The sequence below is a fragment of the Solanum lycopersicum genome, chromosome 2 (assembly GCF_036512215.1).
Source record: "Solanum lycopersicum chromosome 2, SLM_r2.1".
Classification (NCBI taxonomy): Eukaryota; Viridiplantae; Streptophyta; class Magnoliopsida; order Solanales; family Solanaceae; genus Solanum; species Solanum lycopersicum.
The window spans coordinates 57512048-57533065 of NC_090801.1; the positions used below are offsets into that span (position 1 = coordinate 57512048).

The 21018-nt window shown below is 33.1% G+C and overlaps 3 protein-coding genes across 9 annotated transcripts; 2 read left to right on the forward strand and 1 right to left on the reverse strand.

Moving 5' to 3' along the window:
• The first annotated feature begins 717 nt into the window (after positions 1-717).
• On the forward strand, positions 718-6191 carry LOC101246786 (uncharacterized). The gene is made up of 5 exons (XM_004232991.5): positions 718-1093; positions 2583-3977; positions 4319-4519; positions 5180-5375; positions 5812-6191. Exons 1-5 carry the CDS (start codon positions 992-994, stop codon positions 5988-5990), a joined length of 2073 nt encoding a protein of 690 aa, XP_004233039.1. The 5' UTR covers positions 718-991; the 3' UTR covers positions 5991-6191.
• A 429-nt stretch (positions 6192-6620) lies between these two features.
• LOC101250766 (BES1/BZR1 homolog protein 4) lies at positions 6621-11808 on the reverse strand. 4 transcript variants are annotated; one of them, XM_010318555.2, is made up of 3 exons: positions 11377-11808; positions 7036-7790; positions 6621-6950 (listed from the first exon to the last, which is right to left on the reverse strand). In XM_010318555.2, the coding sequence occupies exons 1-3, from the start codon at positions 11590-11592 to the stop codon at positions 6947-6949; spliced, it is 975 nt and encodes a 324-aa protein (XP_010316857.1). In that variant the 5' UTR covers positions 11593-11808; the 3' UTR covers positions 6621-6946. The 4 variants fall into 4 exon arrangements, with proteins under 4 accessions (XP_010316857.1, XP_010316856.1, XP_004233053.1 ...); XM_010318554.4 differs by having other exon boundaries at positions 7036-7793; positions 11377-11735; XM_004233005.3 differs by lacking the exon at positions 6621-6950 and having other exon boundaries at positions 7032-7790; positions 11377-11750.
• Positions 11809-17270: 5462 nt separating this feature from the next.
• LOC101249882 (heat stress transcription factor A-4c) lies at positions 17271-20650 on the forward strand. Of its 4 annotated transcripts, none has more exons than XM_004233002.5 (3): positions 17926-18318; positions 18510-19368; positions 19465-20650. In XM_004233002.5, the coding sequence occupies exons 2-3, from the start codon at positions 19153-19155 to the stop codon at positions 20473-20475; spliced, it is 1227 nt and encodes a 408-aa protein (XP_004233050.1). In that variant the 5' UTR covers positions 17926-18318; positions 18510-19152; the 3' UTR covers positions 20476-20650. The 4 variants fall into 4 exon arrangements, with proteins under 4 accessions (XP_069149711.1, XP_004233050.1, XP_010316855.1 ...); XM_010318553.4 differs by having other exon boundaries at positions 18153-18318; positions 18498-19368; XM_026029356.2 differs by having other exon boundaries at positions 18237-18376.
• Positions 20651-21018: the final 368 nt, after the last annotated feature.

The following is a 21018-nucleotide window of genomic DNA, read 5'->3' on the forward strand; positions in this document are numbered from 1 at the left end:
TGCTAATTAGAACGAGTAGACCAATCATATTTTTTATTGATTTTGATATTCTTATGATTTATGACCAATAAAAAACTTAAAATATATACAATAAAACTTCCCTAACCTCCTACCTAAGTAGATTAAGGGAGACATTAAACAAGAGAGAGTTAATTGGAGGTTAAACACTTTTCACTTCTAATCATAATGAATTCAACATTTAGAGAACGGATCAAAAGAATAAAAGAGTATATTCTAAAAATTGTAATTCATAGATGATTAAGTGAACAATAAATAAAATGAGGGAATTTTTTTTTAAAAGAATAGTCTTCTGTCTCAAGGCTTATAGTTATTTCCTTTTCCCTTTTGTTTTCCTTTCCTCTTTTTAAATTATTGGTTTATTGTTATTTTTTTTTTAAAAAAAGAATATGTTATAAAAGAGTGTAATGTTAGAAAATGTATTAGAAGAAGGCTACACCATGTTTTATTATTCCTGTTGTCTAACAAATACTCTACTATGTAAATAAATAATAGAAATAATATTATTATATTATTATTTTTAATTAAATATATATTATTAAAAAATTAATTTTAATATAATGAACGAGGAATCGTACATTATAGCAAAATTCATCATTATATGATTTAATAAAGTAAAATACATATTAAATAATTAAAATTTAATAAAATAAATTATAAATTTAAATATATAAATGCATATATTGAATTGATGTAAACACTATGTGTGAATAAATTTTATCAACAAACAATGTTAGACCGAGAAAGTAATTAATAATAATAAAATTAGAGACACGTAAGAGGACACGGCAGGAGTTCGATGAGCATCTCATCGTCTAATCAATCAAAACTCTATATTCTCTCCTTCAAAGTCTCATCCAATTTCTCAAAAAGATAAAACTGTAGGAGAAAAAAAAAGAAGATTTATATATATATTGATTATGAGGTAATTTAATTTAATTTATTTATTTATCGACCAAAAGATGTTGAAATAATGGAGCCCCATCACAATTCGGATTCCAAGTTTGCTACTCCAGGAGAAGTTGATCCTTCTTCGACTTCTTATTCTAGGGTTTCTAATCCACTTGTTCAATCGGTAATTCTCTCTGCAATTCTTCGTATTTTATCATTGATTGATTTTTTAATAGTTTTTTGGATTTGTTGTATATGCTTTGCTGTTCGATTTGGTTGAACTTTGATTGGACGAACCGATATTTGTTTGAGCTGCTGTTTAATCAAACTTTGACTGGTGCAGAGTTTTGGGTTTGTTTCAATTGCATAAAGTTATTGTCTTTATTAGAATAATTGTCGGTGTTTCAATAATTATGGTTTTGGTTAGTTGTTGAAGTTATTGTTGAGATCATCGAAGAAATTTGGGCTATTTTGCTACCCAAGGGCCTAGTGGTTAATGATTTGGGTTGGGGACGGTGAGGTCCGCATGTTATAATCCCAGCAGAGACAAAAACACCAAGCTGATCTCGTTTTATCTGTTTTAGCGGTGGACTGTGTGGGTACCTATCCCAGGCGGGGGGGGGGGGGTGGCAGTTATACTGTGGATTAGCCGATTGCCTTACCCGCTTTTAGAGTTGGATATGGTGTGTTGGATATCGATTGCCATATCCATATCAAAACTTTTGATAGGAATCCCTGGACAAACCGTCTGTAGTAGCATGCCAACCCAACAGAACTCCGAATCTCTGACATTCAGGTGGGCCTAGCCCCAATCACGGACCGCCTTAATTTTCACTAGGTGTGGAATTAGCCGATCGGGACACCACAGTTATCAAAAGAGAATTGGCCTATTTTAGTGAATTGATGAGCTTTCAGGAGTGTAAAAATGTGGATTTTGTTATGTTACAACTTATATCATTCCTATGGAGATTTGCCTTTATAAAAAAAACACAGTAATACAGGCAATGAGATTTCTCTGTAGAAGTTATAGTTTTGAGGTTTTGTTTATTTAAAGTAAATAATCAAAGGATTTAGGGGTGCGATTATCTGTGGAAAGTAAACTTGTCATCGACATACAATGACAAGATGAATTTCCTTCGTTTCTCTTTTTTTTTCCTGGGTGGGTGGGTGGGTGGTTCCAAGGGTGATTAAAAATTCAGAATCAGAAGTATAAATCATAACAAGTAAAAGTAGCTGCTGCTGCTGATGAATATTGAATACTTTTCTGCTACAACTTAGCTGTCACTCATTCTGTCAACAATGGTAGAGAAGTGACTTTCTAGTTTTTTTTAATCACGAAAAGAAGTTCAAAACATTCAACTGTAAGTAAGTAGGCATTTTTGAAAGTTCTCTTCGCCAAAAAGTAAACGAATAGTCATGTGCTGGAAGTTTTAGTTATATGCTGATAGTTACTACTTGTCTCTTCATTGGCCTGTCCCGTTTCAAATTGTTGAGCTCTTTTCTTTTGTTGGGTGAAGTAGAGATATTTGCCAATTGTTAGTAGTTACTTGTTCTAATGTTATCCTATTTATTAATTCATTCATGTTGGTTAAAAGTTACAGCATTTTGTAAGTGCAAGCAAAATTTTAATGTTTGACATGAGAATGCACGCTTACCATGTTTTTTGGTAATAGGACTGTAGTAAGTTTGGAGATAACAGAGGCCTGGATGATTTTGATCCAGTCATAGGTTCAAACATTGTAAAAACGGGTAAGCATGAAGAATATAACATAGTAGCTGTACACCTAATGAATGGAACTCCCAAGAACACAAGTTTGATGAGTCGTCTAGATACTCAAGCTGAGGAACTTTTCAGTAAACAGTCATTTCATGACACTGGAGAAGCTAGTGAGAGGTATCATATGGATGGATGGAAAGGGAAATCTGAAGAAGATTCTATAACTCTGAGACAGAACAATATCTTGAGGAGTTCTGAGAAGATTATTAGCAGCAACTGTGATAAAAGTAGAAAATGTGGTTCCGAATCATTTGGTCAAAGTGCAGGTCATGGAAACAAGGATAAGAGTTATATCATGGGCAAGCCAGTGGGTGGACAGCAAGAAACTGATCATGATTCACCTTTGTGCACAAAAGAAAACTATGAGAAGGAGGCACACACAACTAATGGAATGGTTAAAGCTGAAGTCTCTAATGTTAATTTAACTCAACAGACTAACGGAAGTGACATAAAAATAAATCTTCTGTACCCACAATTAGCTGAAAATATAGATTGTGCAACTCAGTCATCTCAAAATGCAGAAGGAAGTATATGCCACCAAAATCAAGAAAAATATTTCTGCTACGATTCGCCACTTTTTGGTGAAACTGGGGCTTGGATACCTGTATCAGTTCCTCCAATGTCGGAGAGTGAGCATGATGAGTGGAGTAGAGGTTTCTGCTCAAATGGTGGGTACCTTCCTGAAGGTGACACAGATTGGAATCAGTGCATGGGAGAAGACAAGGAGTTGACCATGTGGGATGTGGTTCTGGATATGTTGCTCGCAGCACGAGGAAAAGTGCAGTCCCTTGCATCTGGTGATATAGTTGGTAACATGTCGTGGATATCAAGCCATCTCATTGAGCAGGCTTGGAAAGAGATGGCTCAAACCCTCACAGAAGCTAATTTCGGTAATGCCCAGGAAATTCTTGAGGCAGATCCTCCTAAATGGCTGCCTGACAGTGCATCTTCCACTTGTATGTTGTGTAATGTGCGGTTCCACCCTATCATGTGCAGCAGGCATCATTGTCGATTTTGTGGAGGATTATTTTGCAATGAATGTACTAAAGGAAGGAGCTTGCTCCCTGAAAAATTTCGCACTGGGGAACCACAACGAGTATGTGATGTATGTTTTGTACGTCTCGAGTCTGTGCAGCCATACCTAATGGATCAAGTAAGTCGTGCTGCTCAGTTGCCAACCCATGACCTCACTGACTTGAGCACACTGAGATCCTGGGTAAACTTCCCATGGGGACAGTCAATGGAGTATGAAATTTATAAGGCTGCTAACACTATTCGGGGCTATGAGAAGGTATGAAGTTCTATCTTATGTGTTAAATGTTGCATCTCTTACATATCTACTTATTCATACTACTGAAGCAAACACTACTTCCTCATACTCCTGAAGCAAACACTGATATCTCACCCCACAATATGTATATCCCCCAGCTATATACTTCAGTCTGATTTAAAGAAACCAATTGCTGCATCATTGTTCTACTTAACTTTCTAGTCTCTCATCCACCTTTTTGGAGTTCTACTGATATGCATCTTATATGTAAAAATAAGCAAGCATACTCTTTGTTATTTAATTTCTTGATATCTACAATGATATACCGGCTGGCCTGAAATATTCTGAACAAAAAATTTCAGATTGGTTTATTGAGTTCTGAGAAGAGAATTCCAGAAGCTATTCTACAAAATGCAAGAGGCCTTGCCATTCTTACGGTCGTGAAAGTTGGAGTGATGGTAACCTACAACATCGGAACTGGATTGGTAATTGCACGTAGAGAAGATGGTTCATGGTCTCCCCCGTCGGCCATTTCTTCTTTCGGTGTAGGATGGGGTGCTCAGGTGAATAAATTTACTGCTATATTTCTGCTAAATGTAGTTAAGGATTATTCCTACCTGTATATAGTGGTATAGATAAAGAGGATTCATATGGCTGCCAACTTTGCTTATTTGTATTGAGAAGCATTTGTCATTCCTGTATAGAGTAGTGGTGCAGATATAGAGGATTCATATGACTGGCAACTAATTTTGGATAGAGGATAATTGTCACTTCGCTTATCTTTATTGAGAGGCATTTGTCATTTTAGGAAGAAATAATAGATCTGAGCGTTGCATATGGCTACCCATGGACGGTGGTGTCTTAATTGGCACATGTGGAATCCTTACCCAGTGACTTTTGGATGTTATCCATGATCATGGATAACTCTAGGCAAATTCAAATACCATCTTGAGATGATTTGGGATGAAAATGAAGTTCTTTGCAGTTCTGCACTGGGTTTCATATTGAACCCTGTTCGTTTCTGTTTAGAGTTGAACATCAGAGAATGATGCCTGTTCAGTAGTCAGATACTAGAGAGAATTATCAATTTGTTGAAAGTTCCAGCTTTTCTGTTCTTTCTTTAATGTAGTTTCTTCAAGAAGTGTCTAAGTTTGTTAGGAGGTTAATATCTTTTCAGACGAACTTGCCATCAGTAAATCATAAAACAGATTTCTATTTTGTAGGTTGGTGGAGAACTTACTGACTTCATTATTGTCCTGAGAACTAGTGATGCTGTCAAGACTTTTGGTGGTGATGCACATCTTTCAGTTGGAGCTGGTGTGAGTGCTGCTGCGGGGATCATTGGACGAACTGCTGAAGCTGATCTTCGTGCCGGTACTGCTGGTTATGCCGCTTGTTATACATACAGCTGCAGTAAAGGTATCAAGTCCACTTTGTTTATGACTCAGCATATATTGTGCATGCTGTTCTTTGATCTGTATGTTCTGTTATTGCAAGATATAGTTGGCATGTGTTGTATATCTGCTTTCTATATCAACACGATTGTTAATAGCCAGACAATATTCATCTAATTATATTCCACACTCTTGCCTGTGGAAATAAGTTTGGAATAATCAAATGTGCAGTAAACTTGCTCATCAGAAAATGATCATAGAATTTTTGTTGATGTTAATTTAACTTTAAAAGAGTTCAGTAAAGATAGTGAGCCTCAAACCAATTTTTCTGACTGAATTTATAATGAATAGACCTTTTATTTATATAACTGGAAGTCAAGTTGATGCTTTCTCTCTAGGCCTAGTTATATCTTGTATCCAATGTTGAAAGTGTGCTATGCTTCTTTTTTTTTTGGGTACAGGTGCCTTTGTTGGGTGTTCCCTGCAAGGGAGTGTTGTGACTACCCGAACACGGGAAAACTCCAGATTTTATGGTAGCCAATCAATAAAAGCTTCAGAAATTCTACTTGGCTCATTGCCAAGACCCCCTGCTGCAGCCGCCCTATATCGTGCACTGACTGATTTATACCAGAAGCTCTGAATATACATCTTTAAGTGTGTTGTACATAACGTTTGGGTTCAAAATTTGGACTTGATTACTGTTATTCTTTGTGAATTATGATTAAATAGATATAGTGATTTGTAGAGTCTGGCTGGCAGAAAGAAAAATTGTAAATATAATCATGATCTTTGCTTGGAGAATATTCAAGCTCAATTAAATCTATTGGCAATTTGGCATTCACTATGGAAAGGGAAAAAATGGATGAAAAGAACTGTGATTCTTAATGCATTTTTCTTGATAACCCCTATTCTAGATTTGCAATTGAAAGTTCTGCTGCCACATTTCAAAGAATTGTGGTACTTGGTTTTACTTTTCTGGGCAATGCAGAAAAGTGTAAAATCACATGATGTGATAGCAAGATGTAGAATTGCTTATTGTATTTTGTGTTCCTCCTGGAGCTTATAGATTAAAAAACTGCCGTGAAAAATGGATTAGCATTATGTCATTCAAACAAATGATGGTCCACCCAAGATAATTCACATAGGCAGTTGTTATCTTATTTTTCACATTAGTCTTTGTGGGTATCACAGCTTGGTAGAGCCTACTCCATCAATAAAGCACTCACTGTTTAGAAATGAAATTTATGAGGGGAAACAAATGAAATAGATCTTTATGTTGGTCAACTCTAGCTACTACTATATCTTGTGAACAATTACAACAGGGTAACTACAAACATGTTCGACACTGAAAAGGTCAAAGAATTAAAAGAAGAGGGGAGAGAATATAAGAGGAAATAGGATAGCGTTCCCCCAACCCAATCAGGAAAAAACAAACAAGAATAGGAAAACTAACTGCTGCTCCTACCCTGTATTTGTGACTTGTGGTTTTCACCGTATCTTCACAATCGGAAGGGATGATCAACACAAAGAAGTTAAAAATGTCCAAAACTTTGTGACGATCATAAAAAGCATAGATTTTACATCCCTTTCACACTCCTATCTGCAAAGCAGCAAAAGAAGTACTAATCAGACACTTCCAACAAACAAGCTTGACGAGAGAGAAAGAGGAAGGGTGGGGTTTTTACCTAGTGCTGGAGTTCCCAAGTGTAAGCTCAAGATCATCACTGATGCACTCTTCATGAATTCTTTCTCCTTCCCATGGCTTGACTACACCTTTCATATTGCTGCCAAATGCAAACTCTGCTGAGATAGCATCCGACATTGGTACATCAGCTGTTTGGTCCATACAAGGTCCAACTGCAGGTGAACACGTCCCACTTTGCCCAGGTGTCCACATTCGAGACCCTCCATTTGATAATGGCTCCTTAAATCCAAATGGATTTGACGAGACAAGGCTGAAAGTGGGAGATGAAGGCCCATCCTGTGGAGTTTGAACACCAGAGAGCCATCCTGAATCCGGTGGGGTTTGGCGACCTGGACTAGGAGGGGTTGAGGATGGCAAGAAGGGATAATGCTGTTGTATCCATGTAGAGTTGGCCGTGGGATTTTCCCAATTATCATTCATCCTGGGAGTACTGGCAGTGGGAGAGCTCAAAGGTGGAGTCACAGGAGCACTTATAGAACCTCCAGGAATGCACAGATGATGGGGAAAATTAGACAAGGATGGTGATGAGCCAGATGACAGGTTCTTAAGCCAAGGAATAAGAGAGTTCGGATCAGAATTATTTTGGACATTGGCAACATAATGGGATGAGACCGGGCTAGGGATAGATGATGAAACCGGACTCGGATTATATGAAGCACCAGGGCTGAGTTGGTAAGATGAACTGCTTACAGAAACAGAACCACCGATATCAATGCGTGTAACTGGCTTGCATCCCTGCTGAAGAGAACAAATGATAAGCAGCAATAAAGGGGCAAATCAAATAATAATACTAATAGCAAACCCTTCCCCAAAACTATGCTATAATAGCAGAAAGAGAACTAAAATTTGCAATGCCCTGAGTTGAAAGATTATATGATTAACGAGGTCTCCAGATCTTTTTAAAGCTTAAAATTGTTCATTTTACATGACCGCAACTACTTAAATTAGAGGTGAAGTGTAACTTGGTTTTACTTATACCAGATATACATCAATGATCCAACAAAAGAGTGCATTGATACACCAGTTACTCAGTAATATATCCGCTGATCTGCATACATCTATCAGCAGCACCAAAATCCCTATCGAAATCAGAAGCTCTCGCTCTTGAAAATGAGCATATAGATTTTGTTATGGAATGAGAAGTACCTACATCCTAAGTTGCTTGGACTCGGGTGCGGATGTCCGATACAATTGCAGATCTAGAGGTTGGATTTTTCATGATCTAATTCTTAAGATTTGGGGATATGAATCCATTTACGGATATGGGTGTGGGTATTTGCCTAAAAATAATTAAAATATCTAAAATAGAGAAATAAAACCTAAATTATGAGATATTATGTGAAAAACTTGAGGAGAATAGTGAAGGAGATTAAAGTAGACATAAAAATTTCTATATACAAGGTATTCCATTTTTCTTCAATTTCCCTTAGCTTTTGTATTAGTATCATTAAAATTGTCCAGATTTTCCCCATCAATTTTGGTCAAAGACCAAAATCCGTTGACCCAATCGGACATGGATCCCACACACTAGTCGTGTGGACATGGGTGTGGCACCAAAAGTGAAGAGCCCGAGCAACTTAGACTATATCTATGTTCCTGTAAAGGTGCACATATTTGTCGGAACCAACTTCCCACCACATTGACCAACCAACTTCTCCCTTCAAGAAAAAAAACATGTCAGTAGATTCAGAGTACAATGCCCTGTTTGTGTTTGGTATCCACCACATGATAGTTCTTGCACCTAATAATTTGGCAAAAAAGCTAGCAACACAATGTAATGACCTTTTACGATAACCTGTATCACGGCTAATACATTTGGTGGCTACCAAGTCAAAACAGTGACTAAGAGAAACAATAATGAACAAGAACCAAAAAGCCATCCACATTTATTGCAGAATTCCTTATTTCTTTACACATTTTAAAGAAATTTTCCAGTTAAGGTCAACCACAGAGTTTCAAGTAGATGTAACAGTAGCTCGGTAATTAAAAGTAAGGTTGCTGTCCAAAGAAGCAACCAAGAAATTATAGAACGTAGTTAAAATATTATTTGTCCCAGGAGATACTCGCTTTCAAAACCTCAGCATAATGGTGTCCCTTTAAGCAATGTCTTCAGCTTCATATAGTAACAGTTATGCGGGACCCAAAGTTTGCTATTTTTATCACAATTCTCCTCTACATTATACTCCACATGCAACAGGGTCAACATATGAACCTACATCTTTCTAACTAATAATCCATAAACAATTCAAATGTTCAACTCTTTTTTTTTTAATTAGGACAATTCAAATATTTAAATATTGTCCCTAAATCTAATAGATGCATCTGTCAAACTAGAAATATTAAATTGAGACTTGTGGATTATTAAATTAAACATTTCAGTGCATTATTTTCCCCCAACACAAGATTTTCAGTAGCTTGAAATGGCTAACGATGTATGTGAAAAAGCCAAATTACCCGCATCAAGATGAAGAGTATTCTCTTGTCCAAAAAGAGCCAAGTCTATCTTCGTAAAGCAATCTTCAACTTGTACCGAATTATTTCGAACTCCATGTTTTAAACTCCTACTGTAGTAACCATTTAAAACCATTTATCTGCCCAACCACATCTATTCTTGGCCTTTAAATTTCCTAATTTAGGCCCAACTTGACGGCTAGTTGGAAAAAAAAATCCAAAATCCTTATTGCCATTATCTTGCGTATTCTCAAATAGCTGTTTTTCAACTTTCAGCCATAGCAATCATGTTATGTGGGTCCACTCTCTCATCCCATTGATCAAGACTTGAATAATATGACCACTAAAGTCCTATATGTTAATGATAAAAGCATCCAAATACACACATAAAAATTGGACAAAACCCTATTGCCAAAACAACCCATAGAATGATGGCAGTAAAAAATATTATACCACTGTAACCCTACCATTCCAACAACTTTTGAGAAAGGGTGTCCATATCCAATGATAATGTCAACTATATGATAAAACCATAAACCCAGCTAAAAATACCCCCACACGCTCTACAGCCTCAACTATAATTAGGAAAATAAATATGGGAATAAAATAAAGATAAAAAGGAACCAACAACAATAATGGAACCAAAGAGTTGATGTCTTTTTGTTTCCTCATATTGGTGGTTTAGTTCTGTCCAGCAAGGATTTAAATAGACCACAAGAAATATTACTCATTGTTTAAGTGAACCTATTTTCCTTTTTAGTATGTTCCAAAATAGAATGACACCTTCCCCGCGTTTTCAAAAGCAAGCAGCACAAAAGAACAATAAAGTCCATGGGCGTTGTCGCGAAAAGTGAGAAGTGAAGAGTACACTTCTCTATAATAATCAAATTACAAATAAAATAGCAACAAACTTCAGATGCAGTATACCTTAAACAATAGTGCTTACATTAATCCAACTCCTCAAAGTTGAGATTCATAGAACCCACTGCTCATTATATTTGACTATAAAGCGCCTATGGGACCACAATTCGTCGCTTCTCTACTTTATGCTTTAAGCTACGACAGGATGACTTGATAAAATGCCCCTTCTTTAAATAAGGAAATGATTTAACTTCATCTCATTTTATCCTTAACAACAAGCTTCTATACATGTTCAAATTACAATTTTAAAAAGTTGTATAGTCACAAAAACATGATGTTGTATTTAAAATTACAAGTATCAAAAGTCTATAGCCACAGAAATGATATTTGCATATTAAAAACCAAATATTTCAAGTTCTTTTCTTTTATAAACTCAATACTCGGTCAAATAGTGTCACATAAAAAGGACGAGTAACATTTTTCTTTTCAGAGACTTGGATTCTGATAGCATGCATCAAGGTGTTGTACTTTCATGAATATACAATTGTACAATAGGATTAGATTACTAAACTACCCTTCATAAATAGACTGCAGATTCAGGATTTAGAAACTCAGGACTGGTAAAACCCTGGAATCAGGCTGAAATGTCCATACAGCCCATCAAATTCAAAGTAAAAAGTGGGACCCTAGAAGTTACACAGGGGTAATATCGTCCAATTAACATCTGGGTGAAATGTTCAGACTTCTGTGACTGTGCACAAAATACACGAAGCAGAACAAATCTATGGAGATGATTCGTCTTTTCAATCTTATGCTTTTTCCTCTAAATTTGGCTATGAAAATAGAACTAATTTACTAAACCCGAACCTCTCGTTGCGTAAATGAAGCAGTAATCTTCAAAAGCAAAAAAAAACTAGTAAGAAATTAAAAGATATATTCCGCTTAATTCGCCTTTACTAATTGCTATATATTTGCACAAATGGTGATATTTGAGGAAAAAGTAGTTTACCTTTCTGTAAGTAGTTCCATCTTCTTCAACAATCCAACCAGCCTCTTTACACAGAGCTTTCAATACCTCGTTATTATCACAGTGCTTCGGTAGCTTATAGTTACCATACATCCTTAATCCGGCGAAGATCTTAGCGGCGATCGCCCTCCGCCGCCGCTCTCTCCGCTTATTATTCTCTCTCTCCTTCCATGTCGGTAGCCTCGTGCCGGAAGTCATTACAACGCCGTCGATTGCTCCGCAATGGAAGACTTAAACCGGATTAAAATTCTTCGACCGGTTTACTTCTGGACCGGGCTTGCAAAACCTGGAAATTGAAAGGAAAAAACTAATAAGACACTCTTTTGAGTAAATATGACAAGTTTCTGATCTAAATATGAACAAATAAAGTTAGGGTTTTGCCACTGAATATGAAAGAGAACTACGAAATTACCACTGAGATTTTTTTTGTTTATTGATTAAAAGTCCTCTCAACGTGGGTTGTGCACGTGTTTAGTCTTTTCACAGAAGTTTAATGAGTCATTTCGTATTTTTATTTAAAATTATTCTGAAATTATACTAAAATTTATTTATTTCACTTGAAAAATAAAACAATAATTTCTTGTTAGATAAAAGAAGATTAGATTTCTTTCGTTATTAAATTTATTACGTATTGTTTATATGTATTGAGATAAATATTTATTATTAATCACAAAATAAAACTTAAATCGCGATTTAAACCAGATTAGTTGAAATTTGGGAGGAAATTGTCAAGAAACGAGTGTAGGGTAAAAATGGAATTTGAAAATAGTTGACCCAGTCAAAATTCAAAAAAGGGACTAAATCCAATGATTGTGTTTCTGAAATTGGGATACGAAATCAACGCTTTTGAAAATTTTGGACTGAAAAGTACAAATTCCACCCTCAATTATAAAAGCATATGTTCCTTAGGGGCTTCTTTTTTCTTTTCGAAATTTATAATCGGAGTGCATTTTTATTTCTTTCACATAATTTAAGATTATTTTTTTTAAAAAATGTTATCAGTATAATAAAAATAACTTCTAGCAATAATTAATAAACACATATAAAACTTGAAAAATAAATTAATGGTGTTAGTTAAGTACTTTCTTCGTCCGCTATTGTTTGTCATGATTTCTATTTTTAGAGTCAAACTATAAAAATTTTGACTAACATTTTAAGATGTACTTTTTTCATCATATTAATATGCAAAAAATTGTAATTTATAGTACTTTTCATATAGTTTTAGAATATCAATTTTTTTTGTTTAAAATATCGAATTAATGTGATCTAATTTACCTTTGAAAATTAATCAAATTGACTTTTGATAAACACAACATGACAAAAATTCCGAACGAAGAGAACACCATTAATTCTATATCACTAAAGTCTTTAAAAACACATACAAATAATGTTAATTCATATTTAATAGTAATTGTTAATTAATCACCGCTGAATTTTTTATTTTTTTTAATGTAGTGTATATCAAGAATAGTTACTACTATTAGATGTACTTTGACTTTGTTTTAGACAATGTACAAACAGTCTTTATCAACAAAGCCAAAGCAAAATAAAGTTTAATTTATCGATGAATCTTTAAGTTTATTAATGAATTTTACTAGTTTATTTTAATTAAATATCTTAATTCCTTCGTTTCATATTAATTGAACTTTTAAGGTATTTCACATTTTTAAAGAAAAGTAATTAATGTTAAATATAGTAATTTTTATTTTATATCCTTATTAATTATTGTCAATTTTTTTAAGTCATCACATTGAAAATTTAAATAAAGGGTAAAATTAAAAGAGCACTCTAAAAGTAACTTTTAAAAATCGAATAATAAAATTAATTTAAAAAATAAAAAATACCTCAAAAATTCAATTAATATGAAATGGGGAAGTAACATATTATGAATGTTCTTATTAAAATTTTCATTTGAAAAATTAAAAAAAAAATTGTGCATATAGTCAAGTGTTTCTTATGTATAAGTTAACTACTTAAATTAATCATATCATTTGCTTAAATACGTTATAAAACTTTAGATTTGTTTCAATTGAAATTAATGTATATAATTAAATGATATGATATATTATATTTATGATCTAATAAATGTTTGCACGCACATTTTTTTAAAAAAAATAAACAAAAATATGTAATAAAAATATTTTATTATTCATTCAGGTGTTCAATTAACATAAACAACATTTTTAATATCTAAATTATAAATTTACGGATAAATTTATAAATCTATCAAGCTAAAAAAACAACAGTGGTGGATTATGAAACAACATAAAGTTTCTAAAAACGTTCAGAAAGTTGCAATTTTTGCTAGGTATAAAAAAATTCAGCCCTAATCAAAATTCAAATATACGAAAACAACTTTTTTGACACTGATTTTTAAAGGGATACTTACTTAAATATACTATAATAAAAAAAAATATTTTTCATTTATAGCAATAACATTTTTTTAACTTGATCACTTTTAATTCATTTATAATATAAGTTTAATAGATATTACAAAGAATAATTTATGATTCACATATAATACAAATTTTAATGATAAATAATACATTTATCAAACAATTTAATACACTTATAATATAATGTGACAAACTTTTACCAAACAAACATAATATGTTTAAAAAAAACAATTATAATTTATATATATTGCATACATAATTTACTTTTAATATATAATACAGATTTAACACAGTATTACTATAAATAGTAATAAATAATTTTTTTATTAAAATAGTAATTATTTATTAAAATGTATTAATTATTGTAATTTTTTTAAATACATGTATAATGTGATTTTCTCTATTTCATTAGGCTAAATTTCACCTTTAGTAGTAGGGAAAATTGTATATAATAGCAAACTAATAACCTAAAATAAATGGAGTAGCTAGGGTTTGATTTAATTGTACTTCATAGTAAACGTTTGCAAAAAATTGTCAGGCGCCTCTCTCCCAAATATCTCGTTCGTCACTCTCCTCCAATCTCTTGCTCGCTTCCCACTTTTTATACAAACACAAGTGTATAAAATTTGTTTCTAATTGTATAAAGCAGAGAAAATTGTATAAATACATATATTTTTGTTACCCTCTTCCAGATCTTTCTCGCCACCCTCGCCTTTCTCACTTATACAAACAGAAGTGAAATGTATAAATTGTGTTTCTGTTTGTATAAAGCGTGAGAAAATTGTATATACACATGCAAGTACATATATTTCGTTCTATACACTTATAATTATACAATAAAAATACTCCCCTGCCCAGTTTCTTCTACCTTTCTCTCTTTCTCATTTTATACAAATTCAAATTGTATATAATCATTCTATACACTTATAATAATACAATTTGTTTTATACACTTCGTTTTTATACAGTTCTTTGCCCAAGTGTCTTTCTCTTTCTTGTTTTATACACTTCGTTTTATACAATTTGCTTCAATTGTATATGTATAGCGAATTATACAGTTTCTATGTTTGCTATGGAGCGCAATTATGCAAATTTTGCTATAGCATACAAATATGTATTTTTTATTTGCTATATGTGAAAGTTAAATAGTTGGGCTTTGCCTTACCAAAGTGAAGAGACGTAGTCTAAAGTCCAGTCCAATATCTACTGCAAATCAATAAATATTGGGATAATTATATATAATAATAGCAAATTAATAACTTAAAATAAATAGAGTAGCTACTGTTTGATTTAATTGTGCTCCATAGCAAACGTTTGTCAAAGTTTGTTAGTCGCCTCTCTCCCAAAACTTTCGCTCGCCAATTTTCCATTATCGCTCGCCACTTTCCCTCTGCTCGCCTCTCTCGCATTATACAACAGAAGTGTATCAATTGTATTTCTGTTTTGTATAAAGCGAGAGAAAATTGTATATAGACATGCAAAAATATATAACTTCGTGTTATACACTTAATTATACAACTTACTTTCGATTCAATTGTATACAAATACAAATTCTATACAAATACTGCAGCGAAAAAGGCCAGCGAGTTATACAGTTGCGAATTATACAATTGCAGTGAAATACAATTCTCTCTCGCTTTATACAACAAAAGTTTATAAATTGTGTTTTTCTTTTGTATAAAGCGAGAGAAAAACATATATTTTCTTCCTATATACTTATAATTATACAATATACAAATATTTTACTTCGATTCAATTGTATGCAAAACAAATTTTATACACATATTGCAGCGAAATAAGTCAGCGAATTTTACAATTGCGCACTATACAATTGAAGTGAAATAGGCCAGCAAATTATACACAACGTATTATACAAGTGCAGCGAAGTAGACCATTGAATTATACAATTTAGGCCAGCGAATCATACAATTGTATATGTATAGCGAGGCCAGCGAATTATACAGTTATATATGTATAGCGAATTATACATTTATATATTTGCTATGAAGCGCAATTATGCAAACTTTGCTATAGCATATAAATATGAATAATGTGGTCATCCTTGAATACGTCGCTTCTCGATAGGGAAGGACCACGCTAATCGTCTGAATATGCGGTGTGTAATTGATGCACGAATTCACCTATATACCTAGTAAAAAACAAATGACATGAATTAGTCGAAGACTTGCAATTTAGATGGTCAATGGGCATGATTTAAATACATTTCAACTTAATCTTAACAAACTATATATTATCAAGAAAAAACTATTCGATTAAGCTAATTCTACTTTTCTATTGTTCTTCATAGCTACACTTATCAAATAATTAAAAATCTGGATATATATGCTTACACACGTGTGTATATCTAAAAATCCTATCCTCCATTGCCATCCCAACTTTACTCGTTCGCTTGGGCGGCTCTAATAAATTGGTGGTCTAAAGCTAAATTCGAATGGAGGCCTTCAATTCCAATATATATTTTTTATAAAATTTATTATAATTAATTATTTAATCTTTTCTGAATCATAGTATTCATAATCGATCGAACTTCTATTACTTTTTTGTTGTTTTATGAAAAGTTTTTATTTTCTACAAGTAATACTCAATAGTTATTTTTTTTTAAAAAAAAAATACTTATAACCTATCATGTTTCTTAAAAAATGAGCCCGCTCAAATTTTGGGACCTAAGCCAATTACTTATTTTTTCAAAGCCGTAGAGCTGCCCCCTACCGTTATTCGTTGGTGTTTCAATCGGTCATTGAAAAATCAACGTTGCTTTGCCAAAGATCGTAAAACATATTATATACACTTCACATTCAATCGACTTCTCTTATAATAATTGGTCAATCGTATGTACATATTAAAGTTACACATATTTGATGACATATATACAAGTACATCCATTTTTCTTTAAGAACACATAATTGGTCTTATATACATTACACTTTTACTTTGAAAACGTATATATACATATTCAATTGAGTGCCACACAGGTATACACACATAATTTCAATTAGAGACTATATAGGCGTAAATTCAACTATGATCTGATACGTATATAATACAATATATGTTGCTATTTTTTTTTTATACATAATGTTATTAACATTGTTTGTATAAATTATTTATGCATAAAATTAATATGATTTTTCTTTGATAATTAGAAACTACTGTAACTAATAGTCTGGTATATATATAAATTATTAAAGTATATCTATATTAAATTCCATATAATTAATATGTTACGTAAAATAACTCAGCTACCGATTAATTCCTTAATGAAGTAGAAAGATCATCATGCCTTAGAAAATAATGCCACACGGTTTCGGAGGCCCCAAGAAATTCTAGTTATCTTAGCAAAGCAGTTGCGTCATCAAATATATTTTTACATTTTCTTCATCCCCAAGCAAATAACACTGACTAAACAACAAAACATAGCACGTCATCGATATAAGCTGTATCGCAGCGATAACACTGCTTTACCCTTAATCAGATGTCTCAAGTTTAAAATTTTGAGTATGAATGGAAAAAATCCACTTAAGAGAGAGTCACATGCAAATAGTTTTTGCATCCAAATCTAACTAAAATTTTGTAAACTCTAATTACCGTGTCAAAAATCAAAAGAAATACTTTACTAATTTTATTTCATATATGCAGATTTTCTTAATTTTCTTTTAACGTATTTCACTTATATCTCATCTAAGATTTTCGGATAAGCTCTCAGCTTATATAAAATATAAATATATATATATATATATATCCAATAAATAAGTAAGCAAAACTAATAGCAAGAACAAAATGTATGATATAAACTAAAGTAAACAACCAATAACACATAATCATAATTAAATTATTTATAAATACAAAAACTTAATAAATGATTGAAAATAAAATGAGACAGATAATAATTTAAGAAAGAACGAATTCAACATCCATAACCTTCCAACGAAACAGACACTATTTCTTTTCCATTAATATGCTTAAATTAAATTAAATAATTATTGTCACAGTACGTATATTCTTTTTTCTTTTTTCCATTGTGATTTTACGTACTTTTTACTTGTTAATTAATGTTTGATCTCTACCAAATTATTCTTCTGCTTTTATTTATATTTTGAATTATTTGTTCATTATTCCACCTTTCCAATAGAGTAGGGATAAGTTCTGGATTTTTATTTTTATTTTAAATAAAGATATATTTGTCCCATGTGTTTTACTTTCTTTTTACTAATTATTTTAAAAAATATTTTTTATTAATTTTTTTTTAAAAAATATATCTGGTAATAATTTAATCTTTAAATATTTTACCCCTAATAGAATCAACTATAGGTAAATAAAACTAGGTAAGGAGGGAGTAATTGGTAGGATTAATGTTCACTAAGCCCTAGAAAAATTGCACAAATTCCGATGTTTTTTTTTAATAATCCTCACGGATCCCAAGAAACATAACTAAATCCTCTAAAGTACCAACCAACTGGTATTTCATTTCAAATTGAGTTTAGCTCTCTGATTGAGTTTAGCTCTCTGAGGTAAATTGTTTTTTAATTTCTGATGGTGTATAATTTGGATGCTTTTGCGTGAAGTTTGGTACACCCATGACTTTTTAATTTTATTTTAATAACGACTTTGATGTAATGGATTTGGAAAATTTATCTGATGGACTTTTCTTCTTCTTACTTTTTCTTGTCCAATTTTGACTGTTGTTTAGTTGTGAATGCAGGAAAAATTTGATCTTGATTGTGATTCTGGGTTACAAATTGAAAAAAGGGCTGATTTCTTTTTGCATTTTTTGAGCTTTGGAAAATGTTGGGTTTCTACAAATGATTGCGGAAGTGTTAGCTTTGGTTGGTTACAGGGTGGAAAAAGGTGTAGAATTTCTTGAAATTGTGAGGTTATGTTGGGATTGACTTGTCAAGATTGCGGTTGACAATAGGAGTTTTGGGTAATATGTTGGTTTGGGGGTGAATACCTTCTGGAATGTTTGAGAAGATGCTTCCTTTTTTTAAAAAAAAAATAAAATAAAAAATGACACATTTGAAGTTTCTTTTAGTTGACAATAGGAAGAAAGATATTCGGGAATGTTGAATTTGTATCACCTGGAAACTTAGATTTATATATAAGATAAGAATAAGAATCTGTTTTCACATTTGAGCAAGTAGTCTCTAGTGTGGGGTTCTGGAAACAAGCATGTAGTCTGTGATCAGGTGAGATTTGCTTGAATTTGATTGTAACGCAGCGAGATCTAGCTCATTACGATCCTTACGAGGAGTTTTCTGGAGTGTGATGATAAGAAGTTTTGCTCTTAGTAGATGTTCTGTTTCGTTGTTTTAGTTTAGGGGTTGTGATTTTCGTTGAAACCTATCATGGATGAAGCTTCGTGCAGCACGAATGCACTGCCTCCTTTTATTGCAAAGACATATGAAATGGTGGATGATCCATCCTGTGATGCTATTGTCTCCTGGAGTTCGAATAATAAAAGCTTCATTGTGTGGAATCCTCCAGATTTTGCAAGAGATTTGTTGCCTAGATACTTCAAGCACAATAATTTTTCCAGCTTTATCAGACAACTAAACACTTATGTAAGTGAGTTAGTTGCCCTCACATGATTCTTTGTTTCTATCAGTTTTATCTTATTTGTTAGTATTCACATGCATTTGGCTTCTTTTGTGCATCAGGGATTCAGGAAAATTGACCCTGAAAAATGGGAGTTCGCGAATGAAGGTAATTTCATTAGAGGTCAGCCGAACCTTTTGAAGAATATCCATAGGCGTAAACCTGTTCATAGTCATTCTGCACAGAATCTTCATGGCCTGTCATCTCCATTAACTGAATCAGAAAGACAGGGATACAAGGAAGATATTCAAAAGCTGATGCATGAGAATGGATCACTTCACTTGGACCTACAAAGACATAAACAGGATCACCAAGGACTTGAATTGCAAATGCAGGTTTTAACTGAACGTGTTCAACATGCAGAACACCGTCAGAAGACCATGATATCTGCTTTAGCTCAAACATTAGATAGACCAGTAATGGATTTGAGTCACATGCCACAACTTCAAGTGAATGACAGAAAAAGAAGGTTCCCAGGAAATAGCTGTCTTTATAATGAAAGTGACCTGGAGGATATGCGAGGGATATCATCTAGGGCTTTGAGTAGGGAAAATATGAACCCGTCCTCTCTTTTGACAATGAACGCAGAACTGTTAGATCAATTGGAATCTTCTTTGACTTTTTGGGAGGATGTGCTACAAGATGTTGATCAAGCTGGGATGCGACCAAATTGTTTGCTGCAGTTGGATGAATCTACAAGTTGTGCTGACAGTCCTGCTATATCTTACACTCAACTAAATATTGATGTTGGGCCTAAGGCTTCTGGAATTGACATGAATTCTGAGCCTAATGCAAACATTATGCCTGAGGTTGCGGAACCAGAAGACAAAGCAGCTGTAGCAGGGACGTCTACTAATGTCCCAACTGGGGTTAATGATTTATTTTGGGAACAGTTCCTAACTGAGAATCCTGGTTCGGTTGATGCACCCGAAGTACAGTCCGAAAGAAAAGATATTGGTAGCAAAAAGAATGAAAGCAAACCAGTTGACAGTGGAAAATATTGGTGGAACATGAAGAGTGTAAATAGCCTGGCAGAACAGATGGGACATCTTACTCCAGCGGAGAAAACTTAGTTTGGTAGGTTATATTGCAAATGCTTTATTCATGTTGTTAGCCTTCTGGCTTGTTGTATATCTAGTGTACTAGTTTTTTTTTTCTTATCAGGGATTAGATATACGTGTTGATGTATAAATTGATTTTGTTAATGCTGTGCATTGCATGATATGAGGGAAATCGAGCTTCTGAAAATTCTTTGGCATTAGTTCTTTGTTTTATGCTGGTTTGTTCTTATTAACCTTGCTCGTTGTACAATGATTTCTCTTTATTATTTCATTTAAAATCTCCTCATTTTTGCAGTCTTTTGCGCTTAACTGATTTTTGCTGGTTATCTTGTAAGATGCAGTGTCTCTTGTATCTAAAGTTCTTTTTATTTTAAGCTACTCTTAAAAGTATTTGATCTACACTTAATTCTCCAATTGTCCTATATCACTGTATGCCTATGTACACGAAATTACTAAAATGCAGGCTTCTGTTTTGCCATTTTGTGGTAGTAAAGCTATAATTCTGCATAGAGATGTTAGAGAGTTCTGTTTCTGTTCTCAAATGCACTTGGTTAT

Coding starts and splice junctions, on each gene's coding strand:
- LOC101246786 (XM_004232991.5), top strand. CDS start 992: ATGGAGCCCCATCACAATTCGGATTCCAAGTTTGCTACTCCAGGAGAA. Junction 1,094..2,582: donor CTAATCCACTTGTTCAATCG/GTAATTCTCTCT, acceptor TTTTGGTAATAG/GACTGTAGTAAGTTTGGAGA. Junction 3,978..4,318: donor CTATTCGGGGCTATGAGAAG/GTATGAAGTTCT, acceptor AAAAAATTTCAG/ATTGGTTTATTGAGTTCTGA.
- LOC101250766 (XM_010318554.4), bottom strand. CDS start 11,592: ATGACTTCCGGCACGAGGCTACCGACATGGAAGGAGAGAGAGAATAAT. Junction 7,794..11,376: donor ATGGAACTACTTACAGAAAG/GTAAACTACTTT, acceptor TGTTCTCTTCAG/CAGGGATGCAAGCCAGTTAC.
- LOC101249882 (XM_069293610.1), top strand. CDS start 19,153: ATGGATGAAGCTTCGTGCAGCACGAATGCACTGCCTCCTTTTATTGCA. Junction 19,369..19,464: donor TCAGACAACTAAACACTTAT/GTAAGTGAGTTA, acceptor TTTGTGCATCAG/GGATTCAGGAAAATTGACCC.